The sequence below is a fragment of the Gymnoscopelus braueri genome, assembly GCF_963280865.1.
Source record: "Gymnoscopelus braueri genome assembly, chromosome: 8".
NCBI classification, from domain to species: domain Eukaryota; kingdom Metazoa; phylum Chordata; class Actinopteri; order Myctophiformes; family Myctophidae; genus Gymnoscopelus; species Gymnoscopelus braueri.
The window spans coordinates 20,699,791-20,725,798 of NC_137609.1; the positions used below are offsets into that span (position 1 = coordinate 20,699,791).

General features: G+C 42.2%; 1 protein-coding gene across 1 annotated transcript; it reads left to right on the forward strand.

Moving 5' to 3' along the window:
* Positions 1 to 1,139: 1,139 nt before the first annotated feature.
* On the forward strand, positions 1,140 to 17,353 carry LOC308090512 (sialate:O-sulfotransferase 1-like; the record flags this gene model as incomplete). The annotated part of the gene is made up of 8 exons (XM_080435718.1): positions 1,140 to 1,530; positions 9,885 to 9,999; positions 11,034 to 11,218; positions 12,114 to 12,235; positions 13,161 to 13,356; positions 13,951 to 14,115; positions 15,577 to 15,777; positions 16,946 to 17,353. 8 exons carry the CDS (start codon positions 1,140 to 1,142, stop codon positions 17,296 to 17,298), a joined length of 1,728 nt encoding a protein of 575 aa, XP_080291844.1. The 3' UTR covers positions 17,299 to 17,353.
* Positions 17,354 to 26,008: the final 8,655 nt, after the last annotated feature.

Genomic DNA, 26,008 nt, shown 5'->3' on the forward strand with positions numbered 1-26,008 from the left:
GGCAATCGTGACAGGAGAAAAGCACATGGGACCCAATCAGACTTCGTTTAGCGTGCGACAATGCATTGCTTGTCTTTTCTCCAATTACTTTTGCATGTTTTTTTTTTTTTTTATCATGATTGTTCATGAGAATACATTGCACCACCAAGCATAACATATTCCAGTTTCTGTGCGTAGGTGGGATAGTTTTAAAATATTCAGCAGTTGGCAGATCATTCTTCAATTAGTCACCATGCATGCATAATATTGGTCTGGTTGTTTTTCTACAGATGAGGCCAGATATTTTCTGCATACTGCTATGAAATCCCTGTTTCATAAGCACCCTTAATACTCTCCCTGGACAGCTTTTTATCACATGATAACATGCTTTCATGGTGATAAGTGGGTCATTGGCTGAGATGTATTGTGCTGTATTAAATGATGATTGATGATCTAGAATCAATCTTGAAAATCTTCTGACCCCAAAAATGTATGCAAAACATCTTTTGATACTAGTCGTCATATACTGTATTTTATCAAGTCTCAATGAATGAATTTTGCTCATCAAAAGGAACCCTGGCTCATTTCCTCAGACAAAATAATTATAGCAATGAAGCTGGAGAATAATTTTAAGGACAGACTCTGAAAAACTGAAGGTCAACTGGGCCTGCATGCTGGGCTAACAGGGGAACCTTGAACATTGATGAAAAATACGCATTGCTGATTATGCTGAAAGACAGAATACACAGACACAAATGTCAGCCTTGAGCTGTGGTTCTAATCCACCAGGCATGCTTTCCTATAGTCCTACCCACAGTTTTTGATCATGCTCATATAAAGATAAATACGCTGCTATTTTAAATCCAGCTGCCTGTTCTCTTGTGTCTCAGGTTTTCCAAAGGATCTACTCTGAGGCCTCTCTGACCTTTTGCCTTGGTGGGAATGTCCATCCCTGCTGTGACACATCCAAGGAATTAGGAAGCATGGCAATGAAGCACCAAAGCTTCGGCTGTTTGAAACCATGTGTACGCCTGCTCCCAGATGCGTCATGCCTTTACGAGATTACGAGGTCGTACTGAAAACCACGATGAAGTTCTAGATCCCGGTGGAGTGGCCGTCCAGTGGACTGAGAAACAGAGCAAGAACAGAACGTTGTGGGAATGCTGGTGGCTCTCTACAGGCTGCACTGTTTTCTGAGGCGGGCTCAGATGTTACTGTTGTTCCTCGGCATTGCCTATCTGATGGCGGGCAGCATCCTGCTCCTACAGCGCTCCAGCCTCAGAGTAGCCCAACCAAGCCCTGTCAACCTCCCGCCTCTGCTGTCGCTGGCAGCACCCCCCACTGCCCTCAGGATGGCAGGCCTGGGCGTGGGAGCGCGTTCGAGGTGGGCAGAAATGCAGGCTTTGTCAGGAGCGGGTGTGAAGGCAGGGCCACACTGGCCTGCGTCCCGAAGAATGGGGGTCCAGCACTTGCACAGGCGCTGGTTTCACAGCCCTGTTCCAGAGAGTCCTGAGCAGAGAGTTTCCCTCCGCCGGAGTGGCAGACACAAAGGTACCAATTACTGTCTTAAGCCTAATTTATTCTTGAAAATAGCAGACCTACAAGCGCACAAAGCGCTGCGGATGCAACGCGTTGTGAGCTTGTAGGTCGGCCATTTGCGACGCGCGACACCATCGTATGACGAAGTATGAATGGGGATAAATACTCTCTTCAGCACCATAACAGGTTTCTAATGATACTTTCATATCATGTTATTGTTAACACGATAATGGTGTATACAACCAAAACTGATAATTCATACTGAAATGTGTTTTCAGTAAAAGGACATAAAAAAGATCTGTCTCAGAAAACCATTCTTGTATGTATCTGAAAAAAAAGTTGTAGAAAAGTAGGATGTGTGAGTTATGAACACCTCGCTGAAGGTCTGCGGACTTAGATATTGTTTTTCCTCATGAATAATATATGAGAGTAAAAATATACAAGGTTGTTTTCTTGTATATTTTCATCATTTACTTTTTGAGCTCCGCTGGCCCGCAGCAAGTGGCAACACACTCTTTGTAAGGGGGTTTACATATCATATTTGTATTAAGCTTCGTTACACATTCATGAATAAACAATTGCGGGTTTTAATAATTTATAAATGTTTCATAATAGATTTATGAGACATTTCACTGGAACTGATTATTCTTGTACATCATACATGTACGAAAGATAGTCTGATATCTCAAAATCAACGGCCAAGGCGGGTGAGCACAGAAGTAGACTTTTGGAAAGATTCTGTCGTTTTGTGCTTTTGATTTGAATGACACCATTAAGTTTGAATCATGCACTAGACAAAAGTTGCTGAAGGCCAAAACACCCAGCAGGACTGGAACCTGCAGCACATTCTGAACCAATTAGCCCTATATACGTCATTGTACGATGAAAAGCGATCTTTTTTGAATTATTTTGAAATGTTCTAAGAAATAAAATAAAAATATCCCCAAAATAGGGATGCCAGGGATAAGTGGTTAAAAGCCCCTCAAATGAAATTCTGATCGGTCTCACAACTGCACTCTAAAATGTTACTCTGACACGACACAATGTACTGTAGCTCCTGCCAAAAAGAAAAGGAAGAAAAAAAATCAAGGTAACCTTTTCTATTTAATAAACTGTCAACAGGCAAAAAATATTAATTTGGCCTTCAGCAACTTTTGCCTTCTGTATGATTCAAACGTAATGGTGTCATTCAAATAAGAATTGTTCTTGCATACAGTATGTTCCGGTAGAATAGTTTGTTAACAAGGCTTTCAAAACTAAGCACTGGTGATCAGCTCTCAAAATGGCTGATGTGCACTTTCCTTTAATGTGTGTGTGTGTGTGTGTGTGTGTGTGTGTGTGTGTGTGTGTGTGTGTGTGTGTGTGTGTGTGTGTGTGCGTGCGCGTGTGTGCGTATGCGCGTGTGTGTGTTATATAGGTTAAGTGCACAGTATATTTAGCAATTGACGCCAGAATGTGAAAATGTCACAGTTTTAAAAATCTGATTTTGTATTGTTTTTATAGCAAGCTTTCGGTCATAGTCTTTCTTTAGGCACATTGTTTAAAAAAAGGAGTTTGTACATCACTCTGAATAGAATCTATACCGAGGTGCAGACAGACTACTCTGGTGAAATGTGTTGAATCCACGCAATGTCAGTGCCATGTAAACCCCTCACAAATGAGATGTTAATGACACATGCAGCTGTTATTTCTTCTCCTCATCACCAGCCCTTCTTAACTCACATGCACGTGCATGTTACTATACTTTAACCACACGAATCCTAGCGTCCCTATTCTGGGCATGTCATAATAGGTCAAAATAGACAACATCTGGTGAAAATAGATGAACATTCTGCAAAAATATGGTTTGTGGTTGACTGCCATAAGTTTACTATTTGTTATTATTGTTCTATTGTACTCTGAATAATACAGTGCATCAGTAATTTAACAGTAGTAATTAAATTCTTAACTCACAAGGAAAACTCGAGTTTGCAGATTGAGCGCTTATATTTAACCACATTATTCTGGGAGCGAACATTTGGTGAAAATAGCGGATCACAAGCTCACAACGCATCACGTTGCGACCTTTTGTGAGCCTGTAAATCGGCTATTTTCGGCAAAGAGATTTGGTGTAGAGGGAAAAAAGGAGGAGACCCAAGTACAAACCCCTGCGGGACCCCTGGTCACTATAGGGTTTATTGAATAATGAATATTTATTGTGGGTTAATTTACTAGTAAAGCCTGTAATCGATCATCTTTATGTTGGTTCTTCTGTCACGTCTTTTAGGCAGTTAGTGATTCATATCATCGCTGTCAGGCAGCAACTTTGTATGTCCAAAACTGTTACTTTAGTGGAAATGGAAAAAATAACCTGTGTTCCAAGAGATTATTATTTAGTCACAAGCTCTTGTTAATATTTTCATTGGTTCAATAGGCTATGGGCCTTATTTTCGCCAGTGCCTTACCCGTTGGCACTACCCGTGAATTACGCACAAGGGAGCTGGCACTGTCCCTAAACGGTATCTTGCGGCCGCTATGCCCGCTATTCATTATGCCGACTCCGTTATTTGTGCCTGGAGGTGTGCCCGTGGGCGTGTTGTTGCGCTTTCTCTAAAATTGCTATCTTGCCCACACACATTTGGGAAAGCGCATAGTGGATTCTAAAACCACCAGCTATGCCAAATTCGTTTGGCAGAGCGCGCCCGCGATGGACATGTCGGGAGTCGGCCGGGTGCACAACGTCACAACATTCGAGGTCTCCCTCTATCGTAATTCTCAAAGAATCTCTGTGATTTTAATTGTCCTATAATCAGCAGAAGTGAGTGTCAATTCCTTGTGTCAATTGTGTTTATACTAGAAGTCACGTCTAGCGTGACGCGTCGTCCACTTCGCATCGCAGATCCCACGAAACATCGTGGAGCCCTTCGGACCCCCACGAAACATAGCGGACCCCTTGGGTCCCACGAGACCCTTGGGGGTTCCCTGGAGACCCTTGGGGGTCCCTGGAGACCTACAGACACAGTGCAGTGTGGAGAGCCATGGCCATCAACCGAGGATGCAGTGGCCATGGCTCTCCACACTGCACTCAATCACTTGGATGCGAGAGGGAGTAACAACAGGTACGTGCGGATGCTGTTCGTGGACTTCAGCTCAGCCTTCAATACAATTGTCCCTGCAAGACTAGACATGAAGCTCAGAGACCTAGGCCTGCACCCGACCATGTGCAGGTGGGTACTGAACTTTCTGTCGAACCGTGGTCAGGTGGTGCGGATGGGTAACATAACATCAGACCCAATGACCCTCAATACCGGTGCACCCCAGGGCTGTGTGCTCAGCCCCCTCCTTTACTCCTTGTACACCCATGACTGTATGTCCACGCACGGCTGCAATACCATCATTAAGTACGCCGACGACACTACAGTCATGGGGCTGATCACTGACGCCAATGAGACGGCCTATAGAGATGAGGTCAATACACTGGCGCTGTGGTGTCGGGAGAACAACCTAGCTCTCAACGCGGGAAAGACCAAGGAGCTAATTGTTGACTTCAGGAGGCCAAGGAGGGAGCACACGCCAATCCACATCGATGGAGTTGCAGTGGAGAGAGTCAGTGGGTTTAAATTCCTCGGCATTCACATTGACGACGACCTTAAGTGGAACACTCACACCACTCATGTGGTGAAAAAGGCACAACAACGCCTGTACTGCTTACGGCGCCTGAAGAAGTTCAGGGTCAGCCCCCGTATCCTGAGGTCCTTCTACAACTGCACCATTGAGAGCATCCTGACGGGTGGTTTCATCGTATGGTACGGGAGCTGCACTGTCCTTCAACAGAAGGCACTACAGAGAGTAGTGCGGTCAGCCCAGCGCATAGTCGGAGGTGAGCTTCCCTCCCTCCAGGGAATATACGAGAGGCGATGCGTGGCCAAGGCTGAACGCATTGTTGGGGACGTCCACCATCCCAGCCACAGCCTGTTCAGGCCAGCACTGCGGCCGCGGCCAGGCAAGCGGTATCTCAGCCTTGCTAGCCACACACAAAGACTATGGAGTACTTTCTTCTTGGCCACCATAAGACTCTTGAACACACACTGAACACTACATGGCCCGGACTATATGGCCATATGTCTGTGGCTAATGTATTATATCTATGACAATGCAGTTTGCACATGCGCTTTTTGCACTTACTGTAGGTAGTTTTTGATCTTATACATGTTTTATTATTAAGCAGCTTAGTTTCATAATAACATAACAATGAGTCTAAATGTGGAATTACTGAGACTGTAGCTGCTGTGTTGGTTTTATAGCGCACAATGAATTTCACGTGCCTTTTACTTGTAAATGGTATTGTTGACAATAAAGTTGAACCTTGAACCTTGAAGGAAAACGAAAAACTGTAAAGCCACAGCCACGCATGCAAGAGGTTGCACATGAACTCTGCAGCCGCACTGAGGCGCTCCAACACAAACACTCTGACACTCTCCTAAATCCACTCCAGGGTTTGAAAATACGCACTTCACAAACGGGTGACGTGCATCACCGTTCCAATGACCAAAACTCCACTTCGGGATTTCGCAAAGACCCACAAAAGCGTTCAGTTGTGTGTGTGTGTGTGTGTGTGTGTGTGTGTGTGTGTGTGTGTGTGTGTGTGTGTGTGTGTGTGTGTGTGTGAGAGAATGGAGCACAGCGTGCAGGGGGAAGCGTGCTCTCGCAACACTGATCTCCCGCACGGTGAAAGATGGAGGGAAGATCCCTCGCAAACTGCAGAGGCACGTCCACGCATGCGCAGTTTTGCGTTGTATTACAAATAAACTGCAGGCAATAAACTGCAGCCAAACAAACTGCAGGCAGTGGCACTTCGCGCATGGGCAGTTATGCCAATTGTATTATAGGATAAGATAAGATGATATTCAAAGAAAGACGTGTGCTGCACGCGATGCCATGCTCTCCAAATGACACACTTCAGTTGTATTCATCCATTGCGCAGGAAATAATGAATGGTTTACAATAATATAACATTCTCTATAATCAGTAACATGTAGGTGATACTTATGTCTATGAAATATAGTTTTATTGAAAGGCAATCAAAGCCAACGTTATGCGGCTGTAGAGTTCATGTCGGCATTAAGTGATTGTGAATGTGATTGTCATTACAATTTTACTGTAATCCACAAAAGTGTGACTGTAAATTCTTTGTGTCAATAAATTGTGTTTTTATCAGCAGTTGCCAGTTAAGCTTATCAAAGACTAATACAATGTCGTTTGATCTGCGTTTGCTATAACCACACCAGACCATTTCGTTAACTAATCCAGAACACAAGCAGATTACTGTAATTTAAAGTTCTCTATAACCAGCCATGTGTGAGTGATAATTCTGTGTATCAAATATAATTTTATTCCAAGGCAACATCTCTCTTCCCTGGGCAGAGAGGGAGAGAGCGTAAGATTGAATTGGGGATAATGGCTTGTGCTGTCTTCTCTTAAAAGCAATGGCATCTGGCACGGTGATTGGGTTTATTATTGTAACGCCCAAACCACACCTATGCATAATGTAACGGGTAGGGATAAGGCTGGTGTCCGAAGATAGCAACTTTTTCACGGGAACGCCCCTTGCGCAATGCTAAATCCCCAAATAGTGGGTTTAAGATCTTCGAACAAAAATAGAGCCCTATTTATAAACCCCACAGACACAAACCACTTTTTTCATTTAAAAAAAAAAGCAGACAAGCGCGTTGTGAGCTTGTAGATCGGCTATTTTCACTACTTTTGTGCGACACTGCTGTATGATGGAGTACAGTAGGTGGTGCAGCTAGGGTCTATCTAGTCCCAAGTAGCATGAGTTGTCCAAAGATCTCCCCTCTTGACCTACAGTCATCTTGAAGCCCTCCCCTTGCTCATTGAAGCACATTGAATTGCCTTGTTGTTGAAATGTGCTATACAAATCAAATTAAATCTCATGCCTGTGATAACATTCAGGATCCAGTAGAGAGACTTGCCTTCAAAACCCTATGGACGTTAGTGTGCGCACAGTGCACACATGTCCACCTCATTCTTTGCCTTTTTCCTCACACTGATATTCTCAATCCAATCACATTTCTTGGATATATCTAGCAATATCTAGCAATATCTAGTTTATGAAAAAAGACTTTAGTATTTGAGCTGCATCCCTCAGTCACCACTAAAACCACCTCTTGTTGCTATCCGCAGCAAGGGGGTAAAATGGTAATTCAGCCTTGTGTGTCAGAGACCTGCGTCATCCTCTTTTCTTAGCACCGTGCGCCTATCCGTTGTCAAGTTGAGTTGCTTCATGAGTTTGCTTGATGCTCTTCTAAGGTGCTCTGAGGTGACATTGATGAGGTGACTACTTTGAGCGTTGAGCTCAAAGTTGTAATCGTTTCAACTGTTAGTGTTAAAAAGATGCCAGGTTGCTTGTTTTGAGACATGAGCACTGTACACTGTACAGTACATGAGCAGTGCTACAGTACCTTCCCATAGAAAATCATCCACCCATCCATCTTCAACCTTTTATCCGAAGTCGGGTTACGGAGGTAGAAGTTCCAGCAGGGGATCCTAGACGTCCATTTTCCCTGAGCCTCATTATCCAGCTCTGGTTGGGAGATCCAGAGGTTCCCTGGCCAGTGTGGAGATGTAAGCCCCCCCACCTGCTCCTCGGTCTGCCCTGTGGCCTCCTCCCGGCCGGGCGTGCCTGGAAAACCTCCCTGGGGAGGTGACCAGGAGGCATCCTTAATAGATGCCTGAACCACCTCGACTGGCTCCTTTCTACACAAAGGAGCAGCGGCTCTGCTCCGAGTCCCCTCACGGATGAATGAGCTTCTCACCTTAGAAAATGAAAGACAAAACTGCACCAGCTCTGTTTTTACAGGTCTCCAGTGGACACAGGGCCTCAGGCAGGGGAGGACAACGGAGGCTGATTGAATCATGATATTGATATCGTCACTGTCGGGTGGAAACCTCATATCTCCAAAACTGTTACTTTCCAGGAAAATGAAAAAGAAATGTAGTTATTATTTAGTCAAACCCTTTTCAATATTTATAAAAACAAACTCACACACTTAACCACTTTCACTTTAAACGTTTAAATGTTCAGAAATAGCAAAAATAGCCGACCTACAAGCTCACAACTCGTTGTGAGCTTGTAGATCGGCTATTTTTGCTACTTGCGTGTGACAATGAGCATGACGAAGTGCGGCATTAATTAATTTACAAAAAAACATAAAAAGTTGAATTATTGACATACAAGGTTTCTGCCCGACAGCAACGATATGCTGAGGCCACTACTCAGGCTTTTTTTTTTTTTTTTTTACACATTTCATGGTTCATCGCTTGCCATCTTCTTGTCCATGTAGTACTTTCCTGACGCATCACAGCCACCTCACACAGTTAAATCGTTAATGTTAATTTAACTCTGAGAGTGTAAAATGTCACCAAATGGATGACATTTGTACAGTCTCAGAGTTACAAATGGATAAAATAGGACTTTACTGTGTACTGACATGCACGTCTTACAACACTGTTTGAATTTTAGATTTGGCATCTGTAAGTATACAAAAATAGACCTACAGTCTCATTTTTTGTTTTGTTTTTTGTTTTGCACTATAAATAATGAAATGTTTAAAGGAGAACATTGTTATGGATCTCCAAGGCCATTTTCCTTCTTGAATAATCTTGACTAATAGTCTTGAATAATTCGTTGGAGGGTCACACTATGTCAAAACAAATCTCTTATAATAAATATAGAATTATGCAAAGTACTCTTTCATAACACAGATACAGTACATTTGATATGTGGTACAATTGATCTTAGTCTACTACATAGCGAATGGTTCATGTCTTAAGCAACCCCATGTCCATCACATTTCTGTGTGCTAGATTATAAAAGCTGCATGCAAGCACATTTGATTGTCATTACGGCGTAGCTTTTTAAGACAGTGGTTCTCACCTTTTTGGCTGGCAACCTTAAAAAAAGACATGACTAAGTCTCGCGACCCCCCTCCTTTACGACTAACCAATCTAACAGCATAATGCACTCAACAAACACGCACTTGCTCACATTAAATGTTTAAATTGTTCCTCCCTTAACAGCGTGGGGGGGGGGAACGGCACATAGAACGAGTATAGAGCCCGCCTGGGAAACAGAAGGTCCTAGGTTAGACCCCGGGCCATGTGTTGAGGTGTCCCTTAGTAAGACACTTAACCCATAACTGCTCCCCCCCCTGCGCTCCTCCGCACTCAGCTGGGTGAAAGTAAAAGAGGTATTTCCCCCGTGGGATGAAATAGGTCTAATGTTTATAACTTTGTGAGATAAGTTCTCTATGGATCAAAACAACTTAATGTGGAGGATTCTCTGACTGGTTTGTTTTTACCTCAAGGGACCTACATTGGTTGCTTCCTGCATGACGCAAACGAGCGCGCCCTGGGAGGAACTGTGCTGTACGACCTGCGCAAAATGACCAGCTCTTTGTGTCAAGACACCTGCTCAGAAAGGTAATGCATTCCCAGTAAGGCTCCTGTGAATGGACCCACAGTGGGCCTGCTGTTTGAGTAAACGCTTTGGCTCTCAGTCTTCTGGATGAATGGCTCCTGTGTGCCAGTGGAGCGCCAGGTGGCTGGATGACAGTAAAAGATGAGGGGGTTGAGAGAGGCGGGGATGGCTAGGACTGAAGGCTTGAGCTGTCACAGCAGAATGAAGGAGGTGTGTATGTATTAAGAAGCTTAATGAGGTGACGATAGAGAGCAAACAAGGACACTAGCGAGGATATGTGACATCCTTTCTAATGGACACATTGTGAATTTCTCTGATGACATCAGTTAAGCCGTAATTTGTAGCTGTAAAATGGTGGTGTACACAGTAAAACCCTCAGTGTTCATTTAACTCAGAGTTATACAGGGATAAATGAACACTGAGGATTTTACATTGTATAGCCACAGTTGCTATTGCACTTCATTGCAACATAATCTCGAAGAGTAGGTGGCTTTTGGAAAGTAAGCTCAACATAATATACAGATAGTTTTTTTTATCTCAGACAGCTTTTGATTTCCCTCAGAAACAAAAAAAGTATAGCGCAGATAATAAATAGATCTACCTGGACTAGTTTCTGTTTACATCTCCGGCCCACTCACACAGAAAAGGAGTCCAGTTTGATATCAATGCAGACCAGTTAAAAGGAGATAGCTAAGAGGACATGAAACGCTCAAAAGAAGGATTTAGACTAAATCCTGTAGAGTCATTAGAGGTGACCTCAGTCTACAGCTGATTATTATACACATATAATACATACAGTATATGCCAAATTAGTAATGCTCACTAATATCACTGGGTCTGGATGGTGGGTTTAATTGAAGTCTGAATTAATTGAAGGATTTGAACGTTACCTTGGGTGCAATATGAGATAGCGCAGCCTAAGGCCAATAGCTTAAAGTTATGATTGCCCTGGGGCTATAGCATAGTGGGCTCAAATGCGTGTGCGTGTGCGTGTGCGTGTGCGTGTGCGTGTGCGTGTGCGTGTGTGTGCATACAGTGGGTACCGGTTTGCAGGTCTGGAATTTGGAGCTGAGTGCCACTGTGGAAACCGTATCAGCAGTCCAAGGGTCCCAGAAGAGGACTGTAGTCTGGTGTGCCGTGGGGAGAGGGGGTCTGCCTGTGGGGGCGTGGGGCGCCTCTCCATATACAAGGTGGAAGAGCAGCTCCCAGGCCACAGGAAATGTGAGTCAAATATCCTCAGGATACACAGTTCAGTGACTTAAATGTGTTGCATTTGTTTTCCAAACCTATCAGCACCAAATGTGATGCGTTACACTTTAGAGCAGCGCTACTCAACCCGCGGCCCGCGGGCCGCATGCGGCCCCAACGCAGCGTCTCTGCGGCCCCTCGTGGTCAAAAAAAATCATGTGCTTTTTTTAAGCACAGGATAAAAATATACATTTCATATGGGTTGCTTCATTTTTTTTCAAAAACGTGACAGACATTTACAGGTGCGTCAATTGTTACAAGTATAATGCATAGTTTTCTATCCATTTCAGTTTTTTGGGGGGGGTTTGACCCCCAATTTTTTTGGCCGCGCGCACAGGATAGGTGTCCCTTATTTCATATGGTGAAATTGTATTATTTCATATGTCATATGTACATTTTCTTATAACAATAACAATGTGTAGTGTGTTACAAAATCGAAAAATCCAAAATAGGACAGACATTTTTAGCTTGCGGCCCTTGGACTTTTGGTATTTTTCTGAGTGGCCCCTGAGCCATCTTAAGTTGAGTAGCCCTGCTTTAGAGGATGGCAAGTGAAATGGTGTGGAAATGACCTAAGGAGAAATCAAATCAAAATAAAATGCTTCCTGTCAATAGCTTGGGTTTGACCATGTACAATAAGCGGAGCAATTTTACGGAAATCGTTCAATTCATCAATCCTCTACATTACTCACTTTTTTGTGTTTATCATAAATGTTTTGCTGATGAATTACATTAATAAAAATTCAACAATTGTTGCACCATTTTACAAATTAACTGGCTTTTAAAAAATAGAACAGGACACTTGAATGATGGTTGGCTGCGTGACGATGAGAGTGCCGTGTTTCTATTTCCTTATTTCCTTTTCCAGTCAGAAATGTCCACTACAGTGGCTGCTTCAAGATGCCAAAGAGTGCCGTCAGATCCTTCCCGGTCTACTCTCTTCAACCTAACCTAACTACACAGTCCTGCATCGAGACCTGCACAGATAAGGTTCGCATTAAGCCTGATTGATACATTGTTGTACGGCGGTGTCACGTGCCGAAAATAGCCGATCTACAAGCTCACAACGCATGGCGATGTGATGTGTTAGTTCTTCAAAGATTACCAGTGGTCTATTTAATTTCTGTTGTCTATACCCAGCAGGGGTCCTTGGGGGGGGTGCCAGGGGGTCCCCAGCTAAATGATTTATAGTTAGGAACTAAGTGGACCCTTACCGGTCTGTAACTCTGACAGTGTACAAATGAAACCACGGGCCATTTGGTTCCATTTTTACATTCTCGTTATGGGGGTCCATAATGGTCTAATTTATTTAATAAATAAAAAAAATAATTTTATAAATTTGGGGTCCTTGGAATTAAAAATGTCGGCAACCATTAATCTATTGCAGTTTTCTGAGACCCTTCCTTCCTCTCCTAAGAGGGCATACTGTGTCTTTGCTCCCTGTAGATGTGAATGGGATCTGTGTTGAGAGACACGGGTTCTTGAACACTGTTGACTGTTCAAGGTTTAATGGGTCTCTAATGATTAATAGATGTTCATTTGAATCAGTCCTTCGGATTGGATTCATTTCAACAGGAAAAGGCTGGTATACTGTGAATAATTCTCATTCAATATGTGTGTGTGTGTGTGTGTGTGTGTGTGTGTGTGTGTGTGTGTGTGTGCCAGAGAGAGAGAGAGAGAGAGAGAGAGAGAGAGAGAGCATACAGTATACAACTCTCAGTGCATAATTACCAAAGCCTTTGTAGTTTGCATCGTTTCATTGAGCATCTTAAAATGTGATAATTCAAAAGAAAAGAAAAAAGGAATTAACAATAATGAAGCTGACACATAAACCCAGTGTGAACTACAGCCCAGGGGAAATAAGCATAAGAATGAGATTCATAAACCCAGACCATCTCGTGATTGTGTTTCGTAGGAGCTGCCGCTGGCTGTGTTAATGAAGCCCCATTGTTTCTGCACATGGACGTCCTCTTTGTTCAATCTGAGCCTGCAGCCTCAGGACCAGCCATGTGTGGGCAGCACTGTCCTGAACCACACCAACACATCCATGCCTACACCATCAAGTGATGATGAGTACCAGGCGTACCAGGTCTACCATACGCCAATGCTCGGTGAGACACGCCTCCTTATTGTTTCTGCATTGGTGCTAAGAGCTGGATTATTTCTTTTAAGTCAATTCTCACAGTGTTGCAGTCCATAACTTGTATGTCTTACCCAATATATGAACCTGCTGTCTCCCAGATGAAAGTTTCTACAACGACAATTTCCACTACTCTGGCAAATAGGCACGCCTGCTTGGTCAGGGGAGATATTGTGCCATGAGCTTCAGGCAGTACTAGTTGCCAACTACTGCACAACACTAGGGTCTAAATTTCTCAATGGAATTGTCGGGAGACCACCTCCAAACACTGCTAGTTATATTGTATTAACATACTGTACTCAGATTGGTTGAAATAATGTTTAATTCATTAAATGCTTTAATTAAAATCTGAGAGTGTACAAATATAATATTTGTATATTCTCTGAGTTGCAAATGGAACACTGATGATTTTACTGTGTTTTAAGGTTGTTGTTGTTGTTTTTTTGTTTTTTTTTTACAAATCCCAGTTTATTTAAGACATCCACACAATCTATGATGCGCTCTGTTATTGTTTCATCATGCAGTTTCATAACTGAACCTGACATACTCAAATGTGTCCTTCAAGATTCCAGGTGCAAAGAGAGGATGTTTCTGCCTCAGAGGACCAGCTCCCTGGTGGCTCTCTCCAGTTTCCCCGGCGCAGGCAACACCTGGGTACGCCACCTGATTGAGCTCGTGACAGGCTACTACACCGGCAGCTTCTATTTCGATGGCACACTATACAACAGAGGTAGGGGAAGGCTTTGTGTTAGCCCCAGAACACTAACGTTGGGTGAATATCACCCGAACAATTGTAATTATATCATTTTCATAATGTTGCTGATGTCTGAGGTGGGCGGGTCCTTGGGTCCTCGTTTTTTTGTGAAATTTCATGTTTAAATATTAAAGAAGAGTACCTCAATTTGCCATGTATTGTTGTACTTATATATATATATAATATATATTTTGATGAGAAATATTTTTTATGGAATTTATTATATCGGGTAAAATATACCCAACGTTAGTGATGGTGTGGCAATTTTCAACGTTAGTGTCCCAAGAATGATAACTACTGTATAAATATAACCATAACTAACGATGATGATGTGAGCATCCCCACTGATGAACCATAACGTTCTGTAAACGTGTTGAACTTGAGTGATATGTCGAACATAACACCCTGTAAATTCAGGTTATAGTTATATAGTTCACCACTGTCGTTGTCGTTATAGTTGCGGTGTCTGTGGACTTCGCAGTGCATCCACTTGAGTTTAGGACTTTTCAGACGGAAAACGCCTGCCTTCGCGCTCGGATCAGCGGGGGTCGCACTGCACTTCTCATGCGAATACACAGAGACAATCGCTCTGCGAGTAAAACTCCAGGCGCCTGCTTCAGCTGTGTCAAATTTGTCCTTGGCGGATAGAGCTGTATTTGAAAGTCAAATTCCACAGTGTGCACACAGTAAAAATCCAGTAAAATCTGCGTAAAAAGAAGTTGACCACAATCCAGCTCTTGTCGTGGGCGGGCGTGTGCTTGAAACAAGCACGAACATGACAGCTTCACGGGGGTGCGCCCGCTTGCCACTCCGCCTGTCAGATTGCCCTCATCTCCTACCTGCCCACTCGCCTCTCATTGAAAATGAATGACTAGGTGCGTCGGTCGCTTCCCGTCTGAAAAGCCCTTTAGAACAATATTTTAAATGATATACCATATTTAAAAAATATATATATTATAGTCATTGCTCTTGGTGTTGGACGGCCCAAGTAATTTAACTCTGAGAGTGCAAAACTTGACCCGTAAATGTTCACACTATCATAGCTAACACTCTTTTAACCCATTAAGATTCTAATTTAGATTAGGCCGATTCTACAAATGTCTTCTAAATCCTTACAGTTTTCTGAAGAACGTATGTTGTTATATCAGTTGGGCTCAGTCAAGGACCCCTAAAATTATATGTAGAAGCAAAGATTTGAGTTAAAAAATATTTGCTTAAAGAAAATATTCAAGGATTTGCATAAACTTTCACGTTTTTTCTAAAAGAAAATAGCCAAAGTATAAAATAATGGTTAAAGTGGTTAAGATATAGCTAAAATCTAAAATGACACAGATGCTTTCCCGTTAATGTTAAGGTGTTCAGTTTGAACGAGGTATCAAATGACTACGAGTATTTGGGATGTCCCATTAATGTCTTCATGCGGTGTGTCTCCTATAGGTTTTAAAGGGGAGAAGGACTACTGGAGGAGTGGCCGCAGTTTATGCGTAAAGACCCACGAGAGCGGCCAGAAAGAGATCGAGATGTTTGACTCTGCCCTCCTGCTGATCCGGAACCCGTACCGGTCCCTCATGGCGGAATTTAACCGCAAGTGCGCGGGACACTTGGGCCATGCCACTGAAGCACAGTGGAAGAGCAAAGGTAATAGAAGCCAGTGCTTCCCAAAGTAACATTTCCATGCCAAGGAATAGGTGGTCAGTGCCACGGTCAGTACCACGTCAGTACCATGGTAGGTATCATGTCAGTATCATGGTCAGTATCCATAGATTAAAGTTCTCAGTCGTCACGACTGATTTCAGTCATTTGGATTCTATAGAAGCCAGCATGTCTTATATGAAAGCATGTCGCGCACCAAAAATAGCGGATCGACAAGCTCACAACAAGTCGCGCCTGCAACGTGTTGGATCCCGTAGATCGGCTATTCTTGCAATAGACTAGCTAGCAATAGAATACGTGTTTAGAAGCATGTTCCATAAACATGAATAGGCTCAGAAATTCCATAAATGCAAAGTTAAAGCCTCAATCTGCGATTTCTTCAACTGTTTGGCTGTATGTAGAACAGCAGCAACATAGCTTTATAATGATAATACCTAAGCATCATCATTACATTTTCAGTCAGTGTCAGGGTTGGTAACCGTAAAAATACAAAAAGGGTTGGAAGCTCAGATGCAGAGGAAATTCTGAATTTATTGAAACTCAAAAACCCAACAGAAAAATCCAAAAGGTCAAAATGCCCAGAAGATCGCATTCCTAAGCCAATAATTTGATGACCGGCAGTCTCTCCGGTAGGAGACTCAAAGAGTCTCCTTTAAGTCTCCAACCGGATACATTACCATCTTTCCGCCGGTAATTATTGGTCCAACTATCTCTATGAATTCAATGTTTCATGGGGTGTGTAATTGATAGAAAATAAGATTTATTTTGGGTGAACTACCCCTTTAAAGTCTTTCAGCTACAGAGTACCTTCAAAAACTAATGTCGAACACTAGAGCGTGTCCCCAGCAAAATGAGTTAATATAGCTAAATATAGCTAAAACTGTTTAACCACTATATATTCGAAAACAGCTGATCTACAAGTTCACAACGAGTCGTGATGCGAGGCGTTGTGAGCATGCACATAGATGTGCTATTTACAAAATAATCTTTACAAATTGTGACAAATTGTGAATATTCTTTAAACAATTTTAACTCGACAAGAAAAAGTTTGTGAATCACTGATTTGAACCATGCTTGTTAAAGGCTTATCCTGATGTTGTACATGCAAGTTTCTTCTCACCAATACCTGCTTTTCTATTTTCTCTTCCTGCAGACTGGCCAGAATTTGTTGACAGCTACGCCCCCTGGTGGGCATCCCATGCTCTGAGTTGGCTGAAGTTTGGCCGACGCCTGCTAGTTGTACACTATGAGGAGTTGCAGAGAGCACTCTTCCCCCAGCTCCGCCTCATTACCTCCTTTCTAAATGTCACCATGACTGAGGACAGGCTACTGTGTGCCCAGAGTAACCAGGATGGCCATTTCAAGCGCTCAGCGGCCCAGCAGCCATCCTTTGACCCCTTTAGTCCCAGTATGAGAAGGATGATTGACTCGTTCATTCATAGTGTAGACCAGGCATTGCAGAAGAGGAATTTCAGTGGACTGCCACAGGACTATCTACCCAGATGATGGTAGAAGAATGTCGTCCAATGTGTATTACAGGAATTGGCCGAGATATATTGAGGATTGGGAGGAGAGCAGCAGAGAGTGGCTGTGAAACACATGAGCTCTTATTATCACAGAACGCATTCCCAGAATGTTGGCTGAGTTTACTGGTGACATTCTACACACACACACACACACACACACACACACACACACACACACACACACACACGCACGCGCACGCACGCGCACGCACACATGCATAATTGGACCACCTGTCTCCTTCATGTGCCAATTTCACTGTGAATGGCTGTAGAGATATGTAATAACATTGGAGAGCAGTGAAGGATAAGAGAGAACGAGACAATTGATTGTTATAGATATGGGTGATTATCACAGTGTCTGATGAGGGCTGTGAAAGCAGGACACATAATTCACAGAGAGGATTTGACGGGTGGAGTTGGGAATATTTAGCAAAAGTGCCTGACTAGACAAATATAAGTCTGTATTTATCTAGAGTCGCTGTTGGGTGGAAACCTTGTATGTCCAAAAGCGTTTACGGTACTTTCCAGGAAATGGACAAAAAGAACAGAACCTGTGTTCCAATGGATCAAATGTAGTTATTATTTAGTCACAAGTCTCATTTAGTCACAACTTTTCATTGGTTCAATATTTATAAAACCCACACTTATCGACTTTCACTTTTACTTAAAAATAAATAAATACCAGTAAATACATAGCACATCTACAAGCTCACAACGCGTGGCATCAGCTATTCTGGCTACTTCTATGACGAAGTAGGGAATTCATTCACGAAAATACATTAAAAAGTAGAATTACTGAAATACAAGATTTCTGCCCGACAGCAACAATGCGTTCCTTTGTTATGTTGATCACTTTGTGCGGCTCTTTAAGCAATGCTTCACTATGGTAAGACATTTCTCATTGGGCATACTAACGAGTTCACACACAGTCAACTATTAATATTGGCCAATCAAAGAAAAAGCATTTATGATAATAATTAAAAAAAGAAACAGCAATACGTATATAATTTTCTTACTGCTAAGAGAACATGAACAATATGACAGATAATGTTAATTTTCAGTGGCTCCTTCATGTGATACCTAGCCGAGAAGCCGAGATCGAGCCGAGAGCCGGCTTCTCAGCTCAGTGTGTGATACAAGGAACCCCATGAATAGCTGTAGATAAGAACACCCCCCAGGGAGAGTGTAGTAGGCTATTCCTCTGAAAGTTGACAATGCTCAGTTATCATTTGGATCATTGACACTGGTGGTGGTGAAGAGGTGTTGGGGAGCTGAACTAGAAAGCACAGAATAACTGCAGTAGCAACACACTAAAATGTCACTAGTTGTGAAATAGAATTAAATAATTTGATCTCATGGGGGTCTGACAGAAGAGGTTCTGTCTTAGGCTAAAGTGATTGGTTAATTTAGAATATCTGGCGACTGGGGAAAATGGGTTGGAGTCTTCTCCGAGTCTTCTGATTGAACTTGCTTTAAGTCTAAACTTCTCTTGTCAGGTGATACAGGAAAGGTTTTTTTTTTAGACTGTTTCTGATAAATCCTCAAATTGTTGCAATTATAGGTGGATTTTGTTATGACTTTGTGGGCTATTACAATCTAGATCACACCTAATTTCTTGCTTGGTTTTTACTTAGTCTTCGGTGGGAGTCCAGGTGAGCATTAACTTTCATCCAATCATTGATCAATTCAACATACTGACACTGCAAATCTACAGTATGTCACCATAGTCTCAGTTAAAGAGTTACATCATGTTATTTCGAGTACTTACTTTGTTGCCACTGCCCAAAAACATTGTCCTGTCTTGTCTTGTCTGTAGAAAACACTTGAACCATTTCAGGACAATGTCAGAAAATCCAACCCAGTTTTCCAGTCTTTTTAGCAGTATACTATATTTGACAGTGTCAGTTACATGCAGTACAAAGATTCACTATCACTAGGATTGAAATTTTGTCGGAATCAGAGTTTTAGACAAATATAATTTACATACCTAATAACAATAATAATTTACTTGTTTTATTACTGTGGACAAAATCCACATTGGAAGTGGTCAAAATAACTGTTTCTGCTTAAAAAACGCAATGTCACTTGCTTGAGCCCTAGGTATAAACTTACCCCTAGTTTGAAATGTCCCTATTTTCCCACTAGAATTAAATCATTTTCAGGTGGAGGAATGCAGTATGTGTGTTTTCAACTGCACCAAGTGGCCACATGGTGCTGCTGGTGACTGGGAGGCTCGAATCCAGTTTGAATCCAGATTGTAACAAAGTGCCTTCTAGTGGCCATGTGATCCATGTTGGTTATATCTATGGTTGAGTGACTTGAATATTTACAGTTTACAAGTAGGAATGATTACCAACACAGATAATGTAGAGGTTGGCTGTTTTTGAACTCAGGCGTATTACCATAAACAGTTAACTTATATCAAAGTGAAATACCATACCTAAACAGTATTTTCATTGAACATCTGATTATGTCATTTGGGTGCAACTGATCCATTTACTCAGTTGGTTCTTTTTTTTAGCTGTGGGGAATTGTGTTATGTGATTGATCCTAACTCTTAAATTATTTGTGTTTTCTTTTGTTCCCAAAGAAATATGTACAAATCGCTCTGTGTTAAAAGACTAATGTATCTGGCATGTAGCCTTTAAATCGTGGCAGAAAAAAAGTGATACAGCTTGTGTGGACATGGGAAATTAAGGACTGAAGGACCATATTCCAATTATACATTTTGTGTAGCCTGTGTTCAGTCTGTTGTTGTGATTCTCTTCTCACACATAAATAGAACAAATTAAATAAATAAAAACATTTCACTAATGTTCTATTAGTTCAGTGTTTGTCAACCTTTTTTGGGCCAGTGCCCCCCTTGGATATGGACCATGCTACTGACCATGATACTGACCATGACACTGGCATGACATTGCATGATACTGACATGATACTGACTATGATACTGACATGATACTGACCGTAACACTGGCATGATATTGACCATGATACTGACATGATGACCATGATACTGACCATGATACTGACATGATACTGACCATGACACTGGCATGATATTGACCATGATACTGACATGATGACCATGATACTGACATGATACTGGCAATGATACTGACATGACACTGACATGATACTGACATATTGACTATGATACTGACATACTGACATGTTACTGACATGTTAGCGAACTCTCTCTCCTCCGTCCTGATACTCCTGGACCTGTCTGCAGCGTTCGACACAGTGAACCATCAGATCCTCCTCTCCACCCTTGAGGGGATGGGTGTCTCAGGCTCTGCACTCTCCCTGTTTGCATCCTACCTGACGGGTCGCTCCTACCAGGTGATGCTGAGAGGATCTGTGTCAGAACCACACAGACTCACTACTAGGATTCCCCAAGGCTCGGTTCTGGGTCCTCTTCTTTTCTCTCTCTACACTACATCTCTTGGTGCTGTCATCCACTCCCATGGCTTTTCCTACCACTGCTATGCCGATGACACCCAGCTGATCCTCTCATTCCCCCCCTCTGACACCCAAGTGGAGGCACGCATTGCTGCTTGTCTGGCTGACATCTCGGAGTGGATGTTGACGCACCACCTGAAGCTCAACCTGGACAAGACTGAGCTGATGTTCCTCCCGGGGAAGGGCTGTCCGCACCGAGACATGGCCATCACCATTGATAATGCTGTGGTGACCTCAACTCGGACTGCGAAGAATCTGGGTGTGACCCTGGACGTTCAACTGTCGTTCTCGGCAAACATCGCATCAGTGACAAGGTCCTGCAGATTCCTCCTCTACAACATCAGGAGGATTCGCCCCTTCCTCACGGAGAAGGCAGCCCAGGTGCTCATCCAGGCTCTTGTCATCTCCCTACTGGACTACTGCAACTCCCTCCTTGCTGGTGCTCCGGCATCTGCCATCAGACCTCTGGAGCTTGTTCAGAAAGCTGCGGCTCGTCTGGTGTTCAACCGCCCCAAGTTCTCCCACACAACTATCCTTCTCCGTTCTCTACACTGGCTCCCCGTAGCGGCTCGCATCCAGTTTAAAACCCTGGTGCTAGCCTATAGGGCATGAAAGGAACAGCTCCTTCTTACCTCCGGGCTATGGCCGATGCCTACACCCCTGCCCGACCACTTCGGTCTGCCACCTCGGGGCGACTGATTGCCTCGTCACTCAAGGGTCCTTCTGGCCGGTCCACACGGTCACGACTTTTTTCTGTTCTGGCCCCACAGTGGTGGAATGAACTTCCCACTGATGTCAGGACAGCAGAGTCACTGCCCATCTTTCGCCGCAGGCTGAAAACCCACCTCTTCAGGAAACACTACCCATCCTCTCTGCCTGGCCTACTTGTTGTTAACTAGTTGTACGAACGCTTGTGTTATTGTTGTACTGTTTTATTGGATCTTGTTTAGTCGATACACTTATTTGTTTTAGCTCCTGCTCATTTGATTTAGCTATTGTTGTCTCATCTTTTTAAGGAAAATAGGTAGCTGATATATTGCACTTTTACCTTAGCGCTAGGTATACTCTTGGTTGCTTGTTTTTGCAGAAAATGCACTTAATACTTCTGGTGATTAGTAGTTTTCGTTCCCTACCTATGTTGAATGCACTTATTGTAAGTCGCTTTGGATAAAAGCGTCTGCTAAATGACTGTAATGTAATGTAATGTTACTGACCATGATACTGACTTGATACTGACCACGCACATTTTGTCCATCGCCAATTTTCAGCATGTGGATTAAGTCATGCAAATAAGTGCAATTAAGTCAGGATAGACTTCAGACGCAAAACCTAGCTACTAGTACCTCTAATGGCCAGATATTCCTACACTTCTCACCACAACATCTCTAACCCAGATTTTGTCCCCATACTGTACTGTATTCATTGCTATAGCTGCCTGTGAACACACTGCATGGGAGGATTTAGTTTATTTGTGAATTATAAATAAATGACGAAACAGAACATGGAAATGGATTCGCAAGGGAAAATAATTACATTACATAGACTTAATTCATAAAATGGAATAAAAACAAATTCAATATTATGCGTGCGTGTATGCGTTTGCAAATGTATCAGTGTTCAGCCACCCTTGGCTCAGAGCAGCAGTAATTTCCTCATTAACCGGTCTCCTTTTACAGCATGCCAAATTCACATCCACCATGTTCATTATTTTGTAGACCAAAGCACTAAAGGCTGTCATTATGATCTGGCAGTAGAAAGGAAATAACCAAGTCACAGGATAGCAATTTTCCAAATGAGCCAAAAGTCTCTACATTGGCCATCTCTTCAAGAAATTAGGTTAGTTATTTTACTGTACATTGTAATTTTGATACAGTACTTTATACTCTTATGTATTTGCTTTGCCTTGGAGACCACTGACTGTGTTGAGATGGCCCACAACAAAGTCAACAATAGTTGATCATAGAACAAACAGATAGCTACAGTAGCCTACATGAGACAGTATTTTGCTGCAAACCAAACTTTTCTCATTCATGTCTGTTTTTCTGCAAAGACAGCTGGCGACAGTAGCTCAGGATGTAGAGTAGCTGTCAATTGGAATCAGCAGTTTCCTGGTTTGATTCACAGCTCCTCCTGATTGCATGTCAAGTGTCCATGAGCAAAACACTTCTTAACCCCTAACTGCTCAGGGTGTCTTGCATGTTTATCATACTAATATTAACAATCTGAAACTCATTTTAATGAAACGTTATTTTAACCACACTGTATGTAGAGTGTACAATATAGCTAGCACACCTGCAGTGGTTGGATGTAGTCTCCCTGCTCTTCCATAGAGAAATGTAGACACAGGGGTCAGGTAGGACACCTACTGGTTGGCAACTAGTACTGCCTCAAGCTCAAAAGTGCAATAACGACAATAGCAGGGATTCTGTCTTGAGAGAGCCGAGAGTTTGGTCTCCCACACACATCCTGGGTAGCACATGACGTTTATGGATTGTGGATTTTTGTTTAGTTTTTGACAAATTCCTTGGAAGAACAGCTGTTAAAATTGTTAATAACAGTTTTGAGCTTCATATAAAAATCTAATATACAGTAGGAGGAGAGTGTGGTAAGATGACCCAGTGGGTAAATTGACCCACCCCCTTTATCTAGAAAACTAGAAAACTGTGTTGTCATGTGACCTTAAAGGTAGTGTAAGTGATTTGCAAAGTTTCAAATAATTGCAAAATGGGTCTATGTTCTGATAGTGCTCGTTACTATAGAGTGTCCTGTCCATATAAAGAGTCTCCATGTCTCTACAGCTCTTTATAAAACAGAAAATGTATTTTGTAGTTTTTTTGTTTTTTTTTGTAGTTTAATTTCCAATTTTATCCAACCAGGACAGAGAAAACAATCAGGATATAGATTAAACAAGTGAAATTGGAAGTGATGACACTAAGAAATGAGCAGACAAAATTTTAACTGGAACACTATACAAATTAAGCTTAAAAATGGGTACTTTCTCCTGATTGGCTGAGATTTTGACACCTACCGAAAAATGTATTTTCTGTTTATTAAAGAGCTGGAGAGACAGGGAGACATCTGTTACTGAACAAACACTCTATAGCAATGATTACTATCAGAATATAGTATTTTAACCTTTTAACAAAATACTTTTTGTTTTAACCAAAAAATATCACTTACCCTACCTTTAAAGTAAACATTTACACCTGGCTGTGAAGTTGGGAAGCACATGGGTAAAGTATAGAAAACATTATTTTACAAAAAAAAAGTAACATTTCTACATGTCAGGTAGAATGACTGTTCTATAAAAGAAAATTTACCCAGATCTAAAAATGTATTCGTTGCTGTCTGGCAGAAACCAGCTAACTAAAATGTTCAGTGCTATTGAACATCCTTTACGTGTGTGTTGGTTAAACAAATATTGAACAAATGAAAAGTATTAAAAAACGCTTCTGACAAAACCAGCTAACTCCATTGGATCCTCTCAAACTGTCTGCTAAACCCATACCTGCCAACCTCAGACCGTCCGATAACAGGAGATTTTTTTCCCAGGGGCGGGGGGCTCTTGACCACGCTGGGGGTCCCCCCCCAGGAATTGTTTAACAGAGTAGATGTAATTTCCAGTATTCTGGTGGATTTTGGGAGTTTGACACTTTTATCAGGCTTTACTTACATAGGATCCATTAAAAAGGTAAAAGTAGCAATAAAAGAGCCATATTTAATAATAACATTTTGCTGGGGACCCCCTGGAACCCCCCCAAGGACCCCTTGTGGTCCCCGGACCCCACTTTGAGAACCAATGCTTAACGCTTTTTGAAAGTCCTGAAAAGAAAAACAAGACTCGCGCAACAAAAATCGGCAAGACACACCATCTCCGGTTTACTTCCCGTATCTGCATAGTCTCGTGTCTCGCGTAGCTATCTGCGTGAAGTGGGCGGACGCCTTTTTAGGAGTCCGCCCACTTCACGTAGATAGCTACGCGAGACATGAGACTATGCAGATACGGGAAGTAAACCGGAGATGGTGTGTCTTGCTCTTGCCAAATGATGTTGCACAAGTCTTGTTTTTTTTTGTCGATCTGATGTTTTTGCTATTTCAGAATGTTTATGCTGAAAAGTAACAGTTTTGGCCACAATGAGGTTTCCGCCCGACAGACAATATATTAATATTTATATTGTACATGCAAAATTGCTGCTATACGAAAACGTATTGTTAGTGCACTGTTTCTTATTTTTATTTTCATTTGTAATAAAATGTCACTGACATCACAAGGTATTCTTAATTTTATGTATGGTCCAGTATATTATTAATTCATATCAGTCACTGTATTCCAGTGGGGCAAGGCAGCCTACTGTAAGTCTTAAACAAAATATATAAAACATAACCCTAACCCTCAACAGTGGGATAAAATCAATATTGTAACGTCTTATGCAAATGAGCCATGCGGTCGAATGTAAACAAATCGCTAGTGCAGTCTGGATCTGTCATGACCGTCATGGATGAACTTCAACCTGGTGTTTGCACTATCTCCATTTTTGACCCGTTCATTCATCTACATAAACGTTCGGATTTCAAATATAAAGTTTTTGACCCTGGCGAGGGCTTTATTAGCAAGACAGTCTTTTATTATATTATTCCTCATTTTGCTGGTTTCCCCTGAAACCCCTTTATTGTTACAGAGTAGAACTGCCTTAGAATCTCTGCTGATGATGTGGCCATAGCTGAATGGTTAGAGAGCCTACCTGGCAAGCCATAAATCCCAAGTTCGATCCCAGACCTCAGCAACGTGTCAAAATGTCCCTCAACAAGACACTTAAAAGAATAGTTCACCCAAAGAATACTTATTTTCTATCAATTACACACTCCATGAAGCCTTGAATTCATGGAGATTTTGACACATTCCTGAGCACAGACTCAGACATATTGGTTGGATGCATTAATTAATTCCAATATTCACTATACACTCCTCATGTTTAAGCCTAACTGAATTATATATTTATGGACTGAATTTTTGGACGACTTGTGCATAATTTGTCGGCAAAACTTAATAATTTGTGTGCCTGCTCAGAACCAATATCCAACCAATATTTCTTACTTCAGGGTGCTTCAAAACGCCACTGAGCAATTTCATAGAAATGAATAGCTGGGGGCGGAGGCAATCTGCCCTCTAGATATATTATAACTCTTTAGTTAGCTCCACCAAAGGGGGGTGGAGTTAGCTGGTT